General features: G+C 44.3%; 1 protein-coding gene across 12 annotated transcripts in view; it reads left to right on the forward strand.

Annotated features, from left to right (window-relative positions):
* Positions 1 to 21,863, forward strand: part of cep43 (centrosomal protein 43) — an 84,948-nt gene that overhangs the window by 25,261 nt on the left and 37,824 nt on the right. For 6 of the 12 annotated variants that reach the window (XM_078230092.1, XM_078230094.1, XM_078230095.1 and 3 more), the window contains exons 4-7: positions 1,725 to 1,813; positions 7,322 to 7,459; positions 12,591 to 12,617; positions 14,668 to 14,724. In XM_078230092.1, coding sequence (XP_078086218.1) covers positions 1,725 to 1,813; positions 7,322 to 7,459; positions 12,591 to 12,617; positions 14,668 to 14,724 — 311 coding nt within the window. The remainder of the gene's footprint in view (positions 1 to 1,724; positions 1,814 to 7,321; positions 7,460 to 12,590; positions 12,618 to 14,667; positions 14,725 to 21,863) is intronic. The other 6 variants (XM_078230093.1, XM_078230100.1, XM_078230097.1 and 3 more) reach the window with 1 other exon arrangement.

The following is a 21,863-nucleotide window of genomic DNA, read 5'->3' on the forward strand; positions in this document are numbered from 1 at the left end:
CATGGAATAACATTAGGGGCCACAGGCTTTGTTGTTTTCCATCTGCTTGATTGCTTGCTGCAGCTCTCCCATCAATAGTTCACCCATTGATTTTACCTTTGGGGGCTGCCTTGAAGAGTTTCTGGTGTCATAGATTTATGATTGGAAGAGTAGTTGAAAAGGTTCTTTCCAGCATTGAATGATGGCACTGTCACCCTTAAGTAGAGGAGCACCATCCTGTGAGCGACGGGAAATTTGTCCATTTAACCTTGGCTTCAAGAAAGCTTCATCTATCATGATCAGCATATTGTTGTATCTCAGGCTTTCTCTTCCCACCACAATGTCCTTTCTCTTCTGGATTAGTCATTGGGTATCAGCCTTGAGCTGTTGCAATGCTGCATTATTGACTTGCGACCTTGAGTTGTTCTGCCAGACAATGAAGGCTGCTTGTCAGCGTCACTTTTGTTGAACCAGTAGTCTAGGTGGCAATGATGTTATAAAGGGATAGTGACAGCATAGTTGAGTGATGAAACAAAAGTAGTGAACAAAGACACACAATGCTAGAAATGTTTGGCAGGCTTGGCTACATTTGTGGAGTGAGAAACAAATTTAATGTGTCACTATGACCAGGTCATCCATCTGACGTTAACGTTGGTCCTCTCTCCACAGATGCAGCCAGATGTACTGAGTATGGCCAGTGTCGTGTCTTCTGATTTTATTTCCGGTTTCCAGCACCTGTAGTATTTTGCTATTTTAATTCTGACTGGTGCTTTTTCGAATGAAAGACAGTATTAAGTGGGGGTCCCTTAAAGATTGATCCTCGAATCATTGCTTATATAGGTTTATATTAAAGATCTAGATTTGGGTGTGAAGGGAATAATTTGAAGATTAGATAAAATTTGGAAGCACTGAACTGTGAAGAGGAGGAGAATTGTGTTAGACATTGAGGACATCAACAGGATGGTGGAATGAGTGGCAAAAAGCCGGTGAAATTTAATGCAGCGAAACATGAAGAAAAACATTTTGGAAGAAAGAGTTAGGTCAGGCAATATAAAATAAGCAAAGGCTACAATTCTAAAAAGGAACCCAGGAGCAGATGGTCCTGGGGGTATTTATGCACAAGTCAATGCAAGCAGGTTGCGAAAGTGGATAATAAGGTATACTATATGAATCGGCCATAAAGTGCAATAGCAGGGAAGTTATGGTGAACCTTTACAAAACATTCAACCGGAGTATTGTATCCAATTCTGGGCATCACATCATAGGAATGATGTGAAGACATTAGAGAGGATTTACAAAAATGGTTCCAGTGATTAAGGACTTCAGTTATGGGGTTAGATTGCAGAAACTGAAGTTGTTCTCCTTCAAGAAAAGAAGATCAAAATAATGATAGGTCCAGGCAGAGAAAAGCTTCCCCCATTGGAACAAGGGTTGAGAAGCAGAGGGCACCACTTGAAGGTGAATGGCAAAAGAAATAAAGGTGACATGAAAAGCTTTACACCGTGAGTGTTTATGTAAAGTGGAGGCAGATTAAATCCTGGCTTTCAAAAGGGAATGAACTAATTTCTGAAGAGGAAAAAAATGGAGGGCTACAGGGAAAAGATAGAGGTGTGGGACTAGCTGAACTGTTCATACAAAGAACCAAAATGGACAAAACTGGTCGAATGACCTTTTGTGTTGCAACTGTTCTATTTATGAAAACAATAATAAATTTGTTTACAAATTGACACAGTTTTCCTTCATAGGTCGTTTGGTGGCTGGTCTTGTTACTGAATTTCTCCAGTTTTTCAATCTGGACTTTACCTTGGCTGTGTTTCAGCCAGAAACAAACACTGTAAGTTAATTTCACGATCTTTTTTTTTATTTTTAACAAATTTAGTCATCAGACTTTGGGCTGGTCACGCCTTGTCCAAAATATTTTGAGATTGGTACAGTTTTCAAGTATATTTTTTTTTTTCTGACTTAAAACTAATCAATGTTATGTTTATATTTGTCATTTTTACAAAAGCAATGGAAATATAATCATAGAATGCCTACGGTGCAGAAGAGGCCATTCGACCCATCAAGTCTGTACTGACACTCTGACAGAGTATTTTACCCAGGCCTCCACCTTATCCCTGTAACCCCACACATTTTACCATGCCTAATCCGTCCAACCTACACATCTTGGGACACTGAGGGACAATTTAACATGATCAATCTGCCTATTCTGTACATCTTCAGACTGTGGGAGGAAACTGAAGCCCCCGGAGGAAACCCATGCAGACACTGGGAGAATGTGCAAGCTCTGCACAGATAGTCACCCAAGGCCGGAATTGAACTCTGGTCCCTGGAGCTGAGGCAGTAGTGCTAATCACTGTACCAATGTGCTGCCCATAGGTCTTGAAGAGGGAACCATGCAGATTCACCAGAATGGCAGAGGAAGTAAAGTGTTAAATTAACATCGCAGATTGCTGCTCATTTTGTACTCATTGACACGTTGGGGAATGCAACATCAATTGTGAGTCCAGAGTGCCAGCATCAAATATTCTGAGATTAGGTACAACATAGCCAAATACAGATGAACGCTCATCTATACTGTCCAAGAATATGCTTTGTCCAAAACTTTAGAAGAGCCCAATTTCCCCCAGCTGCACCAGTATAAAATGTTCCTGTTCACAGGCTACCCAAAAATATTTTATTTCAGACCCTTAATGTGAACACAGAAATTTCCCAACTTGCCTCTCAGTCGTTGCAGGATCTGAACCCAGGTCAGTGACATGAAACAGTTTAACTTGGATGCACCACCTTCGTCTAGGTCCTATGTTGAGGATCATTTGTGCAAATTTAGTTTGTCTATGGTTAAAGCAAGCTATATGCTCAATAATATGTGCTAAAATATTATTAAAATTGGTCAATGTGCTTGATAAAGCAATATAAATTATATTGCCACTAAATAGTATCTCCTGCACATTAGTTTAATTGCACCAAACTTGAAAACATGGCCTTCTAAAATGGCAAGAGTTTATTGTAAGAATTACAAAAAAATCAAATGGGGGAAAGTTATCATTTTTCAAAAAACAATTTCTCTTCTGCACCTTGAGACCCCCAGCCCCGCAATCCAGAAAGAGAGGATTGCAATGACTTGCATTTGTACGGCTTCCTTCACAATTTCAGGATGCTTCAGTGTGCTTTAGCCAAGCAAGGTGATTGAGGCGGACACGCTGGGATCGTTTAAGACTTATCTAGATAACCACATGAACAGACTGGGAATAAAGGGATACAAAAGAATGGTTTAGTGGGCACATGAGCGGCGCAGGCTTCGAGGGCCTGTTCCTGTGCTGTATTGTTCTTTGTTCTTTCTTCACAGCCAACTAACTACTTTTGAAGTATAGTCACCATTGTAATATTTGTAGAATAGAATCCCTACAGTGCAGAAAGAGGCCATTTGGCCCATCGAGCCTGCACCGACAACAATCCCTCCCCATAACCCCACATATTTATCCTGCTAATCCCTCTGACACTAAGGGGCAATTTAGCATGGCCAATCCACCTAGCCTGCACATTTTTGGAATGTGGGAGGAACCGGACCACCTGAAGTAAACCCACGCAGACACGGGGAGAACGTGCAAACTCCACAGACAGTTCCCGAGGCTGGAATTGAACCCAGGTCCCTGGCACTGTGAGGCAGCAGTGCTAACCTCTGTGCCACCATGCCGCCCCAAGTGTAAGTGTGTAACAAATCTCTTACAATCACACACAATTTCCAAATCCCTCACCTTTGCCAGACAATCCTTTATGATGCCTCTGCCGATGTCAATTTGCTTAATTATTCCATGCTTTTAATCTCAGCAAAGTTATTACTGTCACCTACCCCTGTCATTGAACTTGATAGAGCTCCAATGTCTCTCAAAGAATAAAAACTTAAACACCCTTGTCTAGCCAACCATCACCAAATCTGACGTGACCACAACAAAGCACTATTTCGCACTCCTGACTTGTGCTGCGTTAGTTGGTGGGCAGGCTTTGGGGGTCAGGTGAGTTAATTATCACAGAATTCCCAGTCTACAACCTGCTCCTCTAGCCACAGTATTTACATGTCTGGTCCAGTTCAGGGTTGGTCAGTGGTAAGCACCAACCTTTCCCGCCGCCCCCCCCACAACTCTCAACCAGGATGTTGATGATGGGGATTTGGTGATGATGATATCATTGAATGTCATGGGGTGATGGTTTGATTCTCTCTTGTTGACACTTGTGTGGGACATGAATCTTGCTTGCCACATATCCGTGCAAGCCTGAATGTTGTTCGTGTCTTGTTGCAGTTGGGAATGGACTGCCTCAGTATCTGAAGAGTTGCAAATGGTACTGAACATTGTGCAATCATCAGTGAACATCCCCACGTTTGACCTTATGATGGAGGGTAGGTCATTGATGGTTGAGCCTAGAACTCTATCCAGAGGACTTGAGGATGCCCTGGGACTGAGATGATTGGTCTCCAACACCACAACCATCTTCCTTTGTGCTAGGTATGACTCCAATCATTGGAGAGTTTCCCCTCTTCCCATTAACTTCAATTTTGCTGGGGCTCCTTGATTCCACACTTTATCAAATTCTGGATTGAAATCAAATGTAGTCACTCTTGCCTCACCTCTTAAGTTCAGCTCTTTTGCCCAAGGCTTCATTGAGGGCACCTGGTGGAATCCAAACTGGGTGGTGAGCAGGTTATTGCTCTAAGTGCCACTTGATAGCACTGGTGATGACATCTTCTATAGCTTTGTTAGTGACTTGAGAGTAGACTGATGGGACAGTTAATGGTCAGATTGAATTGGTCGTCCTTTTTGTGGACAGCATAGGAATGCAACTAGTTCTTGAGCACATATCTTCAGCACTACTGCTGAAAAAGTGCCAGGACCCATAGCCTTTGCTATATCCAATCCCTTTAGCCACATATTGTGTGGAGTGGATCAATTTGGCTGTGCACTGCCACCTATGATGATAGGAACCTCAGAAGGAGGCCGAGATGGATCATCCACTCATCACCTTTTGGCTGAAGAAGGTTGTAAATGCTTCAGCTTTTTCTTTACACTGATGCTTTGGGCCTCTCCCATCATTTAGTATGTGGATATTTGAGGAGTCACCTTCTCCGGTTAGTTGTTTAATTATCCACCACAATTTATGACTGGATATGGCAGGACTGCAGAGCTTGGATCTGACCTGTTGCTTATGGTTTTGTTTAGCTCTGCCTACCGCATACTGATTTGGCATGCATATAGTCCTGTATTGTTTCACCAGATTGACACCTCAGTTTTATGTATGCCTGCGGCTGCTCCTAGCATGCTCTCTGGCACTCCTTATTGAACAGGGTTGATCCCCTGGCTTGATAGTAATGGTAGAGCTAGGTCATGAGATTACAGGTTGTAATTGAATACAATTCTTCTGCTGCTGCTCAGTGCCTTATGGATGCCCATTCTTGAGCTGCTATATCTGTTCTGAATCTACAATGTGCCAGAGAGTGTCCTCAGCATGAAGATGGGACCGTGTGGTGGTCACTCCTATCTGATGTTCTTTGTCCTTTTGAGGTGAAGATGACCATGTTCATCAGTTGGAGTTTTTGATAGGATTAGAATAGAATTGCTACAGTACAGAAGGAGGCCATTCAGCATCGACTCTGCATCAACTGTCCAACAGAGGATTCCACCCAGGCCCTTTCCTGGCGCCCCACATATTTATCCTGCTATTCCCCTAATTTACAGATCTTGGGACACTAAGAGGCAATTTAGCATGGCCAATCCACCTAACCTACACATCTTTGGACTGTGGAAGGAAACTGGAGTATCCGGAGGAAATGCACCCAGTTACAGGGAGAATGAGAACTCCACACAGACAGTCACCCAAGGCCGTAATTGAACCCAGATCCCTGGCACTGAGGCAGCAGTGCTAACCACTCTGTCACCATGCTCCTGGTTTCAGTGGGTATGTAGTTGACCGTTAAGGCTGATCTACTTATTGACGTTTCTGCTGCACAAAGGACAGTATTTGCAGTGTGAAGATGAGATTTTGTCTCCACAGAACTGTACAATGATCTCCTACGAATGTTGTTGTGCACAGATGCATCTGTGTCATATAGATTGATGAGGACAAGGTCAAGTAGGTATTATTCCCTTGTTGACTTCCTCAACACCTGCCACAGACCCAGCCTAACAGATATGTCCTTCATGACTTGGCCACCATGGTGAGTAGTGGTGCTACCAAACCAATGAAGTCTCCTACCCAGGGTACATTTTGTACCATGCTATTCTCGGTGCTTCTTCCAAGAGGTGTTCAATGTGGTGGATGGAATACTGATTCATCAGCTGAGTGAGGAAAGAAGGTGGTAATCGAGATGTTTCCTTGCCCATGTTTAACCTGATGCCAAAAGACTTCCTGGGGTCTGGCGTCATAGTTGGGTACTCCCTGCAGTTCCCTCTTGGGTACTTCCAAGCGGTTGCCTCTCAACCATATGCCACTATACCACCAACACTGCTGGGTCTGACCTGCTAGTGCAACACAACATGCCGAAGGTTCATAATGGACATATCTGGGACATTATAAGTATGATTCGGTGAATATGACTATGTCAGCCTGTTGTCTGACCAGTCTGTGGAACAGCTCTCCCAATTTTGGCACCCACCTCTAGAAATTAGTAAGGAGGGTTGACAGGGTGGGTGCACATTTGTTATTTCTGGGGTCTAGATTGAAGCCACATGGTCTGTCTTGTTTTATTCATTATTGACTTTTCTGTAACAGTTTAGTGCAAGTCTGGCTTGCTGGGCCATTTCAGAGAGCAATTGGTCTGGAGTGAGACCAGGTAAGGAAGGCAGATTTTCTTTCCTGGAAGACCATAGTGAGTCAGATGAGTTTTTATGACCACTTGACATATGGTGTCCATGAAACTATCCATTGATTCCAGATTTATTAATCCGAATCATAGAATCGCTACAGTGCAGAACGAGGCCATTTGGCCCATCAAGTCTGCACCAACTCTTTGAAAGAGCATCTAACCCATCCCCTTGACCTATCGCCAAGCATTTACATTGGCTAATCCATTGGGAGGAAGCAGGAACGCCTGGAGGAAACCCACGCAGGGAGAACGTGCAAAATCCACAGAGACAATTAATTAAACAAATTTAAATCCCACCAGCTGCTATGATGAGATTTGAACCCGTTTCCCCTGAATCCCTTGATTATTAAGTCCAATGACATAACTAACCACTATGTCACCGTCGGCCAAAAATGCACATTCGCAAATCTTGTCGAGATCACCAATGTTCGTGATAAATAATCATGTCTTTAATTTATATCGATCTTTTTGTTTTGGACTTAGTTCACTGGACTTGATGGGCGAGATAATCTTGCCAGGGAGCTGGGAATCAATGAAGGAAATGAATTGAAAGGAGCGCCACTACTGTTGGAGGTGATGAGAAGGGGGCAACAAAAAGAAAAAGACAATTGCATTTTTGATGTAAGTAACTTATACAGTGGATAACAGATATTCAAATGATATTCCTGTTTCCTAGCTGCTGCCATTTGTATTGAGCTTCAACATGTAATTATGGTTGATAAGCAATTATTCATGGGGTTATGGGGATAGGGCTGGGTGGGATTGTGGTTGGTGCAGACTCGATGGGCCAAATGGCCTCCTTCTGCACTGTAGAATTCTGTGAAAGGGCTGAATTTTGCTGTAAATCAGCATTCCAACGTCATCAAGCCAGTCTCTAATATTACAGCAGACAACCAGGTATGGAAATCCGAAGCCCATCCACTGTTTTGATATGATCAATTAACCAGTTATTGACATTAAGGAGCCAATTGTATGCAATTTTTGGGTGTCAGACAGCAAGACATTTGGGAATGCTTAACTCCAGGAATGAGGAGATGGCACCAGAGCTGAACAAAAAAACCTCCCAATGGGACCATGGCTGCATATGGTAGCAGGTGCTGATGAAGGTGGCAGTGTTGTATATTTTTGACTTCATTCATTGACTGTTTTGAGCCTGCAATAAGTGGTCACAGGGGGACAAGGGATCTTTTAATTGATAGCCTTAACCGACTTCCTGTTCACCACATAATCCCAACCCCGCAAGACATCGTGGCCTAGACTCCCAATTGAATGTAATGGCCCTGATCACACCGCTAATTGGCCGCATTCCCACCAGGCAGCCGTTAATTGGCTATCCGACACTCAATTCACCATATTGAGATGGTGGAGGCAGGACCAACCATTGCCTCCCTCGCCAACTGAAAACAATAAAATTCCGCCCCAAATATTTTTGTCCCAGAGCGTTAATGGTGCTCTGCAAAGGTTTCATCCTGTCTAGTCCAATTGTAGGTTTATTCAGGCCTTTTCCATCATCTTGGAAATAAAACTACAATTGGAAAGCAAAATCTTGTGCTGTATCCCATTGCTTATTTTGTGACGGGGACCATTTAATCAGGTGATTAGTAGGTGGGGACCCTGTCACCTTCCCTCCTCCACTCCAATTAAGTCCTGGGTCTGTGGACAATCTTCCTGCTCCACCGCATATTGAGGCCCTGAAGTGGGCAATTAATGCCTTTGTTCAAAGGCTCAGTACCTGATGGCAAGATGCATTAATAGGTAGAGGGGCACTGCTTATAGCCACTACCCTCTCCTTGCAGCTGACTGCCCCTCACACCTGTGCCTTATCCCATTATTCCTCAACTCTTGCCTGTGATCCAGCGACGAGGCTAGGCCTCAGGTAATTGGCTGGCAGTTCTTGGTGAGTGGAACATCTGTCTTCTTGTCCCTGATCGTTGGGGAAGGCCCATTGCTGGTACAACACACCAGCTGGGACCAGAACAGTGTACTATATTCACAAAGGCAAGGTTATCATATGCCTTTTTAACTGCTTTGAGGGTGACAGGACAGGTTAACAAAGCACAAATACCATACATCTCCCATGCACCAGAACTCCCAACATTTATCCTCCATTATCTCTTGTGGTTCTCGTCCTCCCCTATGATGAATTTCATCCGATATGTGCCTGCCTACACCGTCAGCCATACACATCCTCCTGATGTCTACCACTATCGTCGGCAGTATTTACTTTATCTCCAAGTTTTGTGTTGTTTGCAAACCTTAAAATCCTGCCCACCAAGATTGCAAATGATCTGGGTTAGTCTTAGACAGGTTGGTAGGGAGAAAGATGAAATTGGTGCTTGAGTTTCTGGTGAGAGCTGAGGGCTTTGGTTTTATCAATATTTGGTTGGAAGAAATCTCTGCTCATCAGGTACTCAACGCCAGAGTGTGCAAAGGTTAGGAGAAATAGTGGTGAGGTAGAACTTGCTGTTGTCAGCATGCTATGGATGTGTTTTTGGATGATGGCACCGTGGAGCAAGATGTAGATGAGAGAGTTGAGGATAGATCCTTAGAGGACACCAAAGGTAATAACATACTTTTTATTAAATGCAATGTTGGGTTCTTAACCTCCTCTAACTTTACTTTATTCGTGGAATATTAAATAGAAATGATTCTGATATATCATCTTTTCTCTCCTGAAGCTAGTGACTCTTACTGTGGTGGGGTTATTGGTTGCTTTCTGTTACTCCAATTGTTATTTCTCATATTTAGACAGTCAGTAAGAAAATATCTCAAGACCATTTGACTCATCATAGCTAACCATTCATAGTTGTTGCTCTACTTTGTATTGTCTCCAGTGTGCGCTTATCCTCCTTGATGCATGCTGAATAGGAAGTATACCATGTTACAGGTATGATCTGGCCAATGTATTGTAAAGTCTGCGCATAACCCATATAGTCTTCTACATTACATTCTTGATCTAAAATTTTATTTACTGTATCTGCTTCTCCATATTCTGAGATTGTATGTGATATGTTCACTTCTGTGACTTTTCCTAGGTCTGTCATTTTAAATTTTGTTCCTTTCATTGCATATATGTCAACATGTTCCTTCAACTCAATATTGAAATTAATTTGTTCATTTCATACAAAGGATATGGATCCCATGCATTTCATTATTGTATCTCCCTTTCAAAATAGTTTGCAAATTGAACCAGCTTATAAATTCATCTTAACTATGTAGTTAGGAAACGTGAAGTACAGGTACTGATCACTGTGGAACTCAATCCCTTTCTCTTCCTCAACATGTCATACAAAAGCCAGTGCTGTAAACCTGAATTAATAGGCCTGGTGAAGTCATCAATGTGAAAATTTAACTCTGGCTGCGATTCCCAAATTGAAATGCTGCCACCAGCGGGAAATATTGTGTGGATTCAACCACTTTTTTGTTGCAAATAAATCCTCAACATTAAACATTCCAGCAAGCCCCGCTTCACAAAGATTGGGGTGCCATTTTTAAAGGGCACCCTGATCTCACAGTAAAGTCCTTTCCCTCCAATGGACTTCCCAACCCTCTGCAAATGAAGGGAGCACCCCTAACCCTTCACCACAGAAGGGCAACCTTCCCCAAACCATGCAGGCATGAGAGAGATCTTATCCTGCCCCCATCATCCCCAGTCAAAGGCCTTACCTGGCACTGCCACCCCAGTAGTGGCATTGGCAGGGTTGTAGGGGATAGAACCAGGGCACTGTCCAGCCATGTACCTGACCACCCAAAGGTCTCCAAGCTCCTGGTGAAACTGACTTCTCCTGTCAATCAAAATACTTCAAAGAGGTTTGGTAACACCTGAGGCCTCTGAAATCATCCAAGAGCAAATCCTGTTGTAGAATGGAGTTCTGCTGTGATTTGGAAGGATGATGTGGAGATGCCGGCGTTGGACTGGGGTAAGCGCAGTAAGAAGTCTCTCAACACTAGGTTAAGGTCCAACAAGTTTATATGGCATTACTAGCTTTCGGAGTCTCAGGCTTCTTCATCAGGTGAGTGAAGAGCTGTGTTCACAAACAGGGCATACACAGACACAAACTCAATTTACAAGAGGTTAAAGAAGCATGGTACATTGGCGAGACCATGCAGACGCTACGACAACAGATGAATGAACACTGCTTGACAATCACCAGGCAGGAGTGTTCTCTTCCTGTTGGGGAACACTTCAGTTTTCAGTCAAGGGCATTCAGCCTCTGATCTTTGAGTAAGCGTTCTCCAAGGTGGCCTTCACGACACTCAACAATGCAGAATCGCTGAGCAGAAACTGATGGCCAAGTTCTGCACGTGTGAGGACGGCCTCAACCAGGATCTTGGGTTCATGTCACACTATCTGTAACCCCCATGACTTGCCTGGGCTTGCAAAATCTCTCTAACTGTCCTGGCTTGAGACAATTCACACCTCTTTAACCTGTGCTTAGCCCTCTCTCCACTCACATTGTCTATACCTGTAAAGACTTGATTACCTGTAAAGATTCACATTCCAACCATTATCTTGTAAATTGAGTCTGTGTCTATGTATGCCCTGTTTGTGAACACAACTCTTCACTCACATGAAGAAGGAGCAACGCTCCGAAAGCTTGTGCTACCAGATAAACCTGTTGGACTTTAACCTGGTGTTGTGAGACTTCTTACTGTGCTTACTCCACTAATTCTGCCAGACTTACTGAATATTTCCAACATTTTCTGTTCTTGGGTCATTGAGTGTGCTCCATTTGCTATTCCTTTAATTCTTCATATCCATTTCCACGATCTATCTTAGATTGCAATGGTTTATAATATTACTCACATCATGTCAAACCTGGTCATTAAGCTTTCTGAAAATCCAAATTAAATGTATTATAGGATTTTTGCCATAAACTTTCCAACCCTTTTTCTAGGCAATTTGTTACTCCGGACCTATCCATTCTAAATCAAGTTAACTGTTCTTAAGTTATTCCTGGATTAATTGTACTCTAAAATAATCCACAGACTGAATTCCATTATTTTACCTACTTTTAATTTTAGACCAATAAACTTGTGTTTGTTTCAAATTTATTCATATATAATAATTCCTTAACCTTTCGAATGCATTTAACTTTACAATCCTTTGAGCAATTTCTCACATTTCAGTAATTGGTTAGTGAGTCAGCACTTTCTTTCCTTAACAGATCATTTAATGAGGGTTGACATCACAATTACACCTAACCCGTGATCTTCCCTATCTCACACACTTTTCAGCAGGAGTTGGGAGTTGTTAGATAATGGTCAAAGGAGAATGCTGGCTGATTTTCAACTCCCTTCCCCTTTTCCATGATGCTGAAGCAAATTGGAGCTCTTCATTGCTGCTCTAGTTGAAATCAGCTACCTTATGGTTTGGGTGGGTCAGTGCAGTTCCTGGAGGTGCCTTTGCCTTCAATGCCACCGAGAAAACCCCTTGAGTGAATATTTAAATGTCAAGATGTACATTTTGTGCAAAAGTCATAAAAACATCACTACTGTTGTTTTTGTCTCCAGTGATAAAATACAGTATACAGTTCTGTACAATTTCGAATACTGTGGGTACTCCATTTTAAGATTAAAGATTCAAAGCAAAAACTGAAAAAAACTTTTAAAATAAAAGTTTAGTTTAAAAATCTAAAAAGAAACCAAATGTATTTGCTAAACATGCACAAGAATGGGGTAAATAGGAACCCAAATGTGAATTTCTAATGAAGAAGAATAAGACAGAAATCGTTTGTTGTTCTTATTGCAGGGTGACCAACTTACTTGTATTCCAAAGGTACTAGATTATTTGTGCCTCACTTTCTGCTGACTGGTGATAAGTATTATTGATTCCTATTGTGTTGCTGGGGTTTTCATCAGAATATAGTCTTGTACACTCAACCTTCATAATTATTTTGTTATTATAAATTTAATAGTTCAGTTTTTAAAAATTCATTTATGGGATGTGGGCATTGCTGGCTAGACCATCGCTAATTGCCCATCCCTAGTTGTCCTTGCGAAAATGGTGGTGAGCTGCCTTCTTGAACTGATGCAGTCCCTGAGGTGTAGGTACACCCACAGCACTGTTAGGGAAGGAGTTCCAGGATTTTGACTCAGCGATAGTGAAGGAATGACTATATTTCCAAGTCAGAATGGTGAGTGGCTTGGAGGGGAGCCTCCAGGTGGTAGTGTTTCCAGGTTATTTGCTGTTCTTGACCTTCTAGACCTTCTAAAGTCATAGGTTTGGAAGGTGTTGCCTAAGAAACCTTGGTGAGTTCCTGCAGAGCATCTTGTAGATGGTGCACACGGCTGCCGCTGTTGATCGATGGTAGAGGGAGTGAATGTTTGTGGAAGGAGTAGCAATCAAGTGGGCTACTTTGTCCTGATGGTGTTGAGCTCCTTGATTGTTGGAGCTTCACTCATCCAAGGTAGCTGATAACCAGAGGGCACAGATTTAAAGTGACTGGCAGAAGAAAAAGAGGTGACATGAAAAGGCACAGGAGCGAGTCTCCCACCCTGCTGTGCTAGTTTTCTAGTGCAGTGTAGTGGGAGAATCACGCGTCCGGGCATGTGCAGGATTTGCGCATGCTTTCCCGATGCACACTCATCTCCCAGCGCAGGATTTCCAGCGCCATCAGATCCACGCTAGAAACTGACAGGAACTCCAAGTTTACATCCATTTTTAATGTCACTTTAATGTGATTAGCAGGCCCGGGACTGCATTCTCCGGGCCCACTAACCTCTTCCATCCCACCTGAGTGTTTCACACCAGTGAGGTTTGCAGTAGTCCCTACTTTCGGGGAACTATTGGAATGACCCCGCTGGAGTGAATGGGGGGCAATTGGGGCCCTGGGGGGTCAGGTGGCAGGGGGTGGTGCCCCTGGGCATTGGCACCCTGGCACTCCAACCTGTGCCCCAGCACTGTTCAAACAGACAATGCCCAGGGGACACTTGCACTGTCCATCAGACATGGGGCAGTGCGAAGGGGACAGGGCCTTTAGGGAGTGGGGCCTGGTGGGGGGTAGGGCTTAGGGGGCAATCATTGGGGTGGAGATCCTGCTGCCACTCTACCTTTAGGATCGATCGGGGCAGGAGGGGGGGGTCAGGTGGGGGGAATGGTCGGGGGTGGGGGGGGCAGCGATCAGACTTTGGAGTGAGAGTGGGGGTGGATTCCAGGCTGACCAGCGATGGAGCTGGCCAGCAAATGGAAGACTGACGGTTTTGGGCCACTACGCATGAGCAGAGGCCTGATGGTTTCAGCCTTCCGAGCAGGAATAGGCCTCGCCCCCAAATTTTTAATGAGATTCACGCTGGTGACCTCTGCATTGCACAAGGTTTGGGAGAGAGTGAACTGCCACTGAAAAAAAACAGCGTGAATTATTCCAGTTTTCCCGTGAATTTGACACTGCGAATATTTTTGGGAGAATTGTCCTCCCACATTTTTTTAACATTTAGGATTTGGAGTTGCGATGCCTGATGGGGAGTTGACTCAGTAATAGCCTTCGAAGGGAAATGGCTAAATACTTGGAGGAGAAAACATTTGCAGGGATATGGGAAAGAGCTGGAGAATGGGACTAACTGGATTGCTTTTCAAAAAGCTGGTGCAGACTAGATGGACTGAATGGCTTCCTGTGGTGTACTATTCCATGATAGCTGACTAGTTGGATAAATGTGTGCCACTCAAGTATCATAGTTACTGAGAAACATGACATTATGGTTTTGGTGTACAATAAAGCATAAGTGACAAAGTAGTAATAAGTGTAAAGCTATCTTATTAAATTCTACAACAACACCCACATATTTTTCTGCTTTTGGGTTCAAGACTGATTGTGATTATTCTTTTCCAGGAGTTATCAGCAAAACACACAGCAGAAGCCAAGAAAAAGTTTGAATTTTATGATAGAGTGAGTATTTAACTTAGATTGTTAATCCATGCTAAAACATATGTTAAGTGCAACTTAATGTATATTTTCATGCATTTTTAAGAGCTGATTTATAACCTAAACTAATCAAAGCTGTACGGTTATTACTATCAAGATATAGGGGGCGATTCTCCCACCCCGCCGCACTAGTTTCCTAGCACGGCGTGGTGGGAGAATCTCGCGTCCGGAAATGCGCGCATGCGTTCCCGCCACGCACGCATCTCCCAGTGCCAGATTTCTGGCGCCATCAGAACTGCACTGGAAACCAGCAGGAATGCCAGGTAAGTTATTTGCATCTATTTTTAATGTCATTTTAATGTGATTAGTGGGCACGGAACTGAATAATCCGGGCCCGCTAGCCCCTCCCACCCCGCCAGAGTATTTAACTCTACAGTAGGTCCCTACTTTTGGGGAACTATTGGGACGACCCCACTGGTGTGAAGGGGGGGGGGGGTGCGATCTGGGCCCCCCAGGAGATCAGGTGGCGGGAGGTGTACCCTGGAATTGCCAGCCTGTAGCCCTGACACTCCCCAAGGGGCAAAGTGCCCGTGCCCAGGGAGCACTTTGGCACTGCCATCTGGGCATGGGGCAGGGCCTATGGGGTGGGGGTGGGGCATAGGAGGGGCAATCAGTGGCGGTAGAGGGTCTGCTGCCACTCTGCAGGAGGATCAATGGGGCGTTGGGGGGGGGAGGTGGCTGGAGATTGGGGTGGGCATTGACCAGTGGGGGTGAGGTTTGAGCTGAGTCTGGGAATAGATTGGAGGGGGGGTTGCTGGGCCTGGGAAAGGGTGGGGGGGGGGGCTGGGCCTGGGAAGGGATGGGGTGGGGGGAAGCTTGGCCTGGGAATGGTCGGGAGTGGAGGGAGCTGGGCCTGGGAATGGTCGGGGTGGGGGGGGGGCTGGGGCGGCATGTAGTTGTGGGGGGCAGCACTGTGGGGGTCCCGGTCTGGCCAGCAATTGGGAGGCTATCATTTGAGGGCCACTGCACATGTGCAGAGGCCCACTGATTTCAGCCTCTTCAGTGTGAATAGGCCCTGCCCCCTGAAATTTAATTGTATTTACGCTGGTGGCCTCTGCACTGCGCAGACTGTGGGAGATTTTAGTGTGAACTCCCACTGAAAAAAACAGCGTGAGTTACTCCAGTTCTCCCGTGAATTTGATGCTTAGAATTTTTTTGGGACCATCCCATTTTTAAAGTATGCTGTAAATTTTAGACAAATTGTATTTATAAAGTTCAGTTCCATGATTGGGCACTTCTGGTGAATATCTGCAGGGAAGCAGATCAGGAATGATCTTTGACTTTAATGGATAGATGATCATGACCCATGAGTCTGTGATTATCGACCTGTGATCCTGCTACTAACACCGTTCCTTACCAGAAACACCTATTTATGGAATCGCCTGTCCAATTTCAATTACTTCATGCTGCAATCAATTGAAATACCCAGTTGAACATTAAGATGTTAAAATTTGGCACTTTTTCCATGGGCAAAAATGTTTTCTAATTCACGTTTGACCCCAAGTTGGGAATTAGAAATGGGAGATAAAATATTAACTCATACATCTAGAAAAATTCTGCATCCTCCCAGTTGTGCCACTCAATTGTTTCTTAAATGATTGATTTTGTTCTATTGGTATGACACTCTAGCACAGCCACAATTATGGGCCATCCTGTATTGCTAGATAATGTTTAGGTGGTGGTGGGCCACCTTCTTTAGCAACTTGTATGCTCGGTAATTCTAGGATTTGGCCCAATGAAGGCATGGCAATTAAGTTGATTACTTATATTCTCAAGGATTCTTCAGATCATAAGCTACACTTTAACAGAAAATTGACAGAAGCCACCTAGGCTGATAGAAAGCTACTGAGGAGGTTTTAGCATATGAACATAGGGACAAGGAGCAGGAGTAGGCCATTCGGCCCCTTGAGCCTACTCCACCATTAAATAAGATCATGGCTGACCTGGTAGTAACCTCAAATCTGCTTCCACTCACCTCTAATACCTTTGATGCCTTGCTCACGAAGAATCTATCCACATCTGCCTTGAAAATAAGTATTCATAGACTGCTTCAACCGCCTTTCAAGAAGAAAGCTCCAAAGACTCACGACCCTCAGAAAAAGTTTCTCTTCATCACTGTATAAAAATAAGAAGTCGCCCGTCTAAAACAGTGGCTCCCTAGTTCTTGGTTCTCCTACGAGAGGAAATGTCTTCTCCACATCCACCCTGTCAAGACCCGTCAGGATCGTATATGTTTCAATCAAGTCACCTTGCAACCATAGATATAAACCTAACCTGTCCAACCTTTCCTCACAAGACAACTCGTCCATTCCAAGTACTAGCCTGGTAACCTTCTCTGAACTGCTTCCAATGTATTTACGTCCTTTTTTAAATAAAGTGACCAATAATATACACCGTACTCTAGATGTGATTTCATTAGTCTGTATAACTGAAGGATAACCTCCCTATCTTTGTATTCAATTTCCCACGCAATAAATTATAGCATTCTATTGGCTATCATAATTATTTGCTGTACCTGCATATTAGCCTTTTGTGATTCATGCACTAAGACACCCAGATCCCTTTGCATCTCAGAGCATTGTCTCGCCATTTGGATAATCATTTTCTCTTTTATTCTTCTGGCCAAAATGAACTATTTCATGTTTTCACACATTATACTCCATTTGCCAAATCTTTGCCCATTCACTTAACCAATCTGTTTCTTTTTACCTCCTCACAACTTACTTTCCTACCAATCTTTGTGTCATCAGCCAATTTGGCAACCATCCCATTCATCCCACCATCCAAGCCATTTATATGAATTGTAAGCAGTTGAGGTCTCAGTTGGTTTCCCTGTGTACATCACTTATCACATCTTAAGGAACTTAAGATACATTTATGCCTACTCTCTGCTTCCTGTTTGCCACCCTATCTTCTATCCATGCCAATATGTTACTCCCATATCTTGAGCTTTTATTTTTCACAGTAACCTTTGATGTGAACACAACACACAAGAAATAGAAGCAGGAGTAAGCCACTAGGTCCTTCAAGCTTGTTCTGCCACTCAGTACGTCATGGCTGATTGACGTCAACCTCAATTCCTTTTATGTGCCATTTCCCCAGGCCACTCATCTGATGAAGGGACAGCACTCCGAAAGCTTGTACTACCAAATACACCTGTTGGACTTTAACTTGGTGTTGTGAGACTTCTTACTGTGCCCACCCCAGTCCAATGCCAACATCTCCACACCATTTCCCCATAGCTTTCTATTCCTCAATCTATCAAATATTTATCTACCTCCACTTTAAATACTTCTAATGATTCATCTACCACCATTCTTTGGGGCAGAGAATTCCAAAGATTCATCACCCTCTGCGAGAAGAAATTTCTACCTACCTCAGCTTTAAATGACCGGCCCTTTATCTTGTAGCTATGTCACCTTGTTCAAGACTCTCCCACTCATGAAAACATCTTGCCATCCACTCTCTATCCTATCAAGCCCCCACAGGATCTTATATGTTTGAATGAGGTCACCCCTCACTCTTCTAAACTCCAAGGAATACAGACCCAGACTATTTAGTCTCCCTTGATAGGACAACCCTCTCATCCCAGGAATTCGCCTGATGAATTTCCTTTGGACTGGCACTTTATCAAATGCTTCATGTTATATCTAAGCAATTATGCTAGTTACCATTGCCCTTGATGATACCGGTTGCAGGTCTGGAAGGTGCTATCAATGTAAACAAGGTGAATTGTTGAGTGCATCCATATTCCAGTTCTTTCCATAACTTTTTCCCCCATTTTCTTATCTGCAAGCCCACTGTATTGGTGACTCCTTGGATCAGATTTTCGTGGAGGAGGTAGGAAGGTCATGTTGGGAAACTTCCTGAACCGTCAAACCTTTCTTTTTATTCCTTTTGAGATATGGGCATCGCTGGCTAGGCCAGTATTTAATTGCCCTCGCGATGGTGGTGGTGGTGAGCTGCTGCCTTAAACCACTGCAGTCCCTGAGGTGTAGGTATACCTACAATGCTGTTAGGGAAGTACTTCCAGGATTTTGACCCAGCAAAAGTGAAGGAACGGTGAAATATTTCTGATCAGGGTGCTGAGTAACTTGGAGGGGAACCTCCAGGTGGAGGTGTTCCCTGGTGTCTGCTGGCCTTGTCCTTAATGGTTGCAGGTTTGGAAGATGTTGTCTGAGGAGGCTTGGTGAGTTCCTACAGTGCATTTGGTAGGTGATACACACAGCTGCCACTGTTTGTTGGTGTTGGAGGGAGTGAGTGTTTGTGGGTGGGGTGCTAATCAAGTGGGCTGCTTTGTCCTGAATGATGTTGAGCTTTTTGATTGTTGTTGGAGCTGCACTTATCCAGACATGTGGGGTGTATTCCATGACATTCCTGACTTATGCCTTGTTGATGGTGGACAGGCTTGGATGTGGGATGGGGCAGGAGCTGAGTTACTTTGCGCAGGATTCCTAACCTTTGACCTGCTCTTGTAGCCACAGTATTTGCATGGCTAGTCAGTTCAGTTTCTTATCAATGGTGATCCTGAGGATGTGCATAGAAGGGCATTCAGTGAAGGTTCTGATGGCCACAGATGGCCTTTTTAAGCTACACAAGGGGCTTGAATCTCCCATTTTGCACTAAGTGCCCATGCCGGCTTTCATGCTGGTCCTGGCAGCATCTGTTTGGTGGGATTCACCCACCTGAAAAATGCTAATAAGGGCATTTATAAAGTCATAGATTCATAGAGGTTTACAGCATGGAAATAGGCACTTTGGCCCAACTTGTCCATGCTGCCCTTTTTTTAAAACCCTAAGCTAGCCCCAAATGCCCGCATTTGGCCCATATCCCACTATACCCATCTTACCCATGTAACTTTCTAAGTGCTTTTTAAAAGACAAAATTGTACCCGCCTCTACTACCACCTCTGGCAGTTTGTTCCAGACACTCACCACCCTCTGAAAAAATTGCCCCTCTGGACCCTTTTGTATCTCTACCCGCTCACAAACCTATGTGAGGTTAGTTTTAGACTCCTCTACCTTTGGGAAAAGATATTGACTATCTAGCTGATCTATGCCCCTCATCATTTTATAGACCTCTATAAGATGACCCCTCAGCCTTCTACGCTCCAGAGAAAAAAGTCCCAGTCTATCAAGCCTCTCCTTATAACTCAAACCATCAAGTCCCAGTAGCATCCTCGTAAATCTCTTCTGCGCTCTTTCTAGTTTAACAATATCCTTTCTATAATGGGGTGACCAGAACTATACACAGTATTCCAAGTGTGACCTTACCAATGTCTTGTACAACTTCAACAAGATGTCCAACTCCTGTATTCAATGTTCTGACCAATGAAACCAAGCATGCTGAATGCCTTCTTCACCACTCTGTCCACCTGTGACTCCACTTTCAAGGAGCTATGAACGTGTACCCCGAGATCTCTTTGCTCTGTAACTCTCCCCCAACGCCCGACCATTAACTGAGTAAGTCCTGCCCTGGTTCAAGCTACCAAAATGCATCACCTCGCATTTGTCTAAATTAAACTCCATCTGCCATTCGTCAGCCCACTGGTCAATTGATCAAGATCCAGTTGCAAACCGAGATAATCTTCACTGTCCACTATGCCACCAATCTTAGTGTCGTCTGCAAACTTACTAACCATGCCTCCTATATTCTCATCCAAATCATTAATACAAATAACAGTGGACCCAGCACTAATCCCTGAGGCACACCGCTGGTCACAGGCCTCCAGTATTGAAAAACAACCCTCTACAACCACCCTCTGGCTTCTGTCATCAAGCCAATTTTGTATCCATTTGGCTACCTCACCCTGCATTCTCCCCCCCCCCCCCCCCCAGTTAATCGGTGATTCCCACCACACTATGCAGGCATGAGGTTGACCAGACCTCCCGTCCCCACTCAGCCCCCCCTTCAGGCCATGGACCTTGGCAGTGCCCACAGTGCACTGTCCCCTGGCACACTGGCTTTGACACCCTAGCCTGGCGCCTTGGGCCCCATGTCAGTGATATAGGTCCAATGGCGATTTGCCCCTCTGCTGCTGCCAGGCTGCAGAGGAAGGATCCCTCAGTGGTCCTGGGGTTGGACAGGCTCAGGCAGGGGCAAGGGTTTGACCTCGCCACTCTCCCCCGGGATGGGTGTGTTTTGGCTGGACTGCCCCTTTGAGTCCTGGCAGACCTTAAGATCACTCCTGGCATGATGATTTCAGGCAATCCTGTGATCAATATCTGCATTGCTGCCTGTCAGCAGTGAAAATCTGAAGTGGCCAGATCTCTTTAGCCTCCATGGCCCCCAGTCACCTGACAGGATTTTAACTCATTGCAACACTCCATTCTGTGGCAGAGATTTCCTTTTCTCGCTGTCAGAAGCTGCAGGTGAGAGCAGACCCCTTTGAAGATCTGTGACAGAGGCGATGTCAATTTCATCTGTGGGTGGGGGAGTGGTATTCCAGTTTTCACAACTGACTGGTCAAATCCCGCGATTTGAGTGGTTGGGAGCATGCCCCTCTTTTCTGAGGGGTTGTTTGTGCTCATCTGGACTTTCAAGATCCAGTATGCCATGTCCCTGCTTGTGGGTAGCATGTGTAAAGCCTGCCCTGTGCTATTCCTGCTGGCGGACCAGATGAATGATGGGAGGCTGGTGAATGTCATGTCAAACCTGCTAATAACATTCAAATTAGCGGGTTTGCATAATTATCAGGTTGCCCGATCAGCGCCAGCAGGGTGGGTGAGTGAATCCAACAGCCCTCACGCCAATCAGGAATCCCAATTAATTGATTTATTTAAAAAATATTTTGGGCCAAGGCCCATTCACTGGGGCATCAAGATTCCCACTGGCCGTCTGAGGAGGTGGGAGAATTACCCCCAAGATGCCTTGTCAATCAAAGCAGTCCAGGAGCAGGTTGGGAGGGGTGTGGGTATTTTCTGTAAGTGCAAACTGCTGAAGGTATTTTCTTCTTTTAAATGGACACTGGGCATTTAAATCACCTTCGATCCTAGAGACTCCAAACAATGTTTTCATCAGATTTGAATGCATGAGAGCACTATTCTCCAAAGTAGTCTAATGCATTTCAGTGCTTATACAGTGTAAAGGTCAATTTACCTCTG

This window comes from Mustelus asterias, chromosome 15 (genome assembly GCF_964213995.1).
Source record: "Mustelus asterias chromosome 15, sMusAst1.hap1.1, whole genome shotgun sequence".
Taxonomy (NCBI): Eukaryota; Metazoa; Chordata; class Chondrichthyes; order Carcharhiniformes; family Triakidae; genus Mustelus; species Mustelus asterias.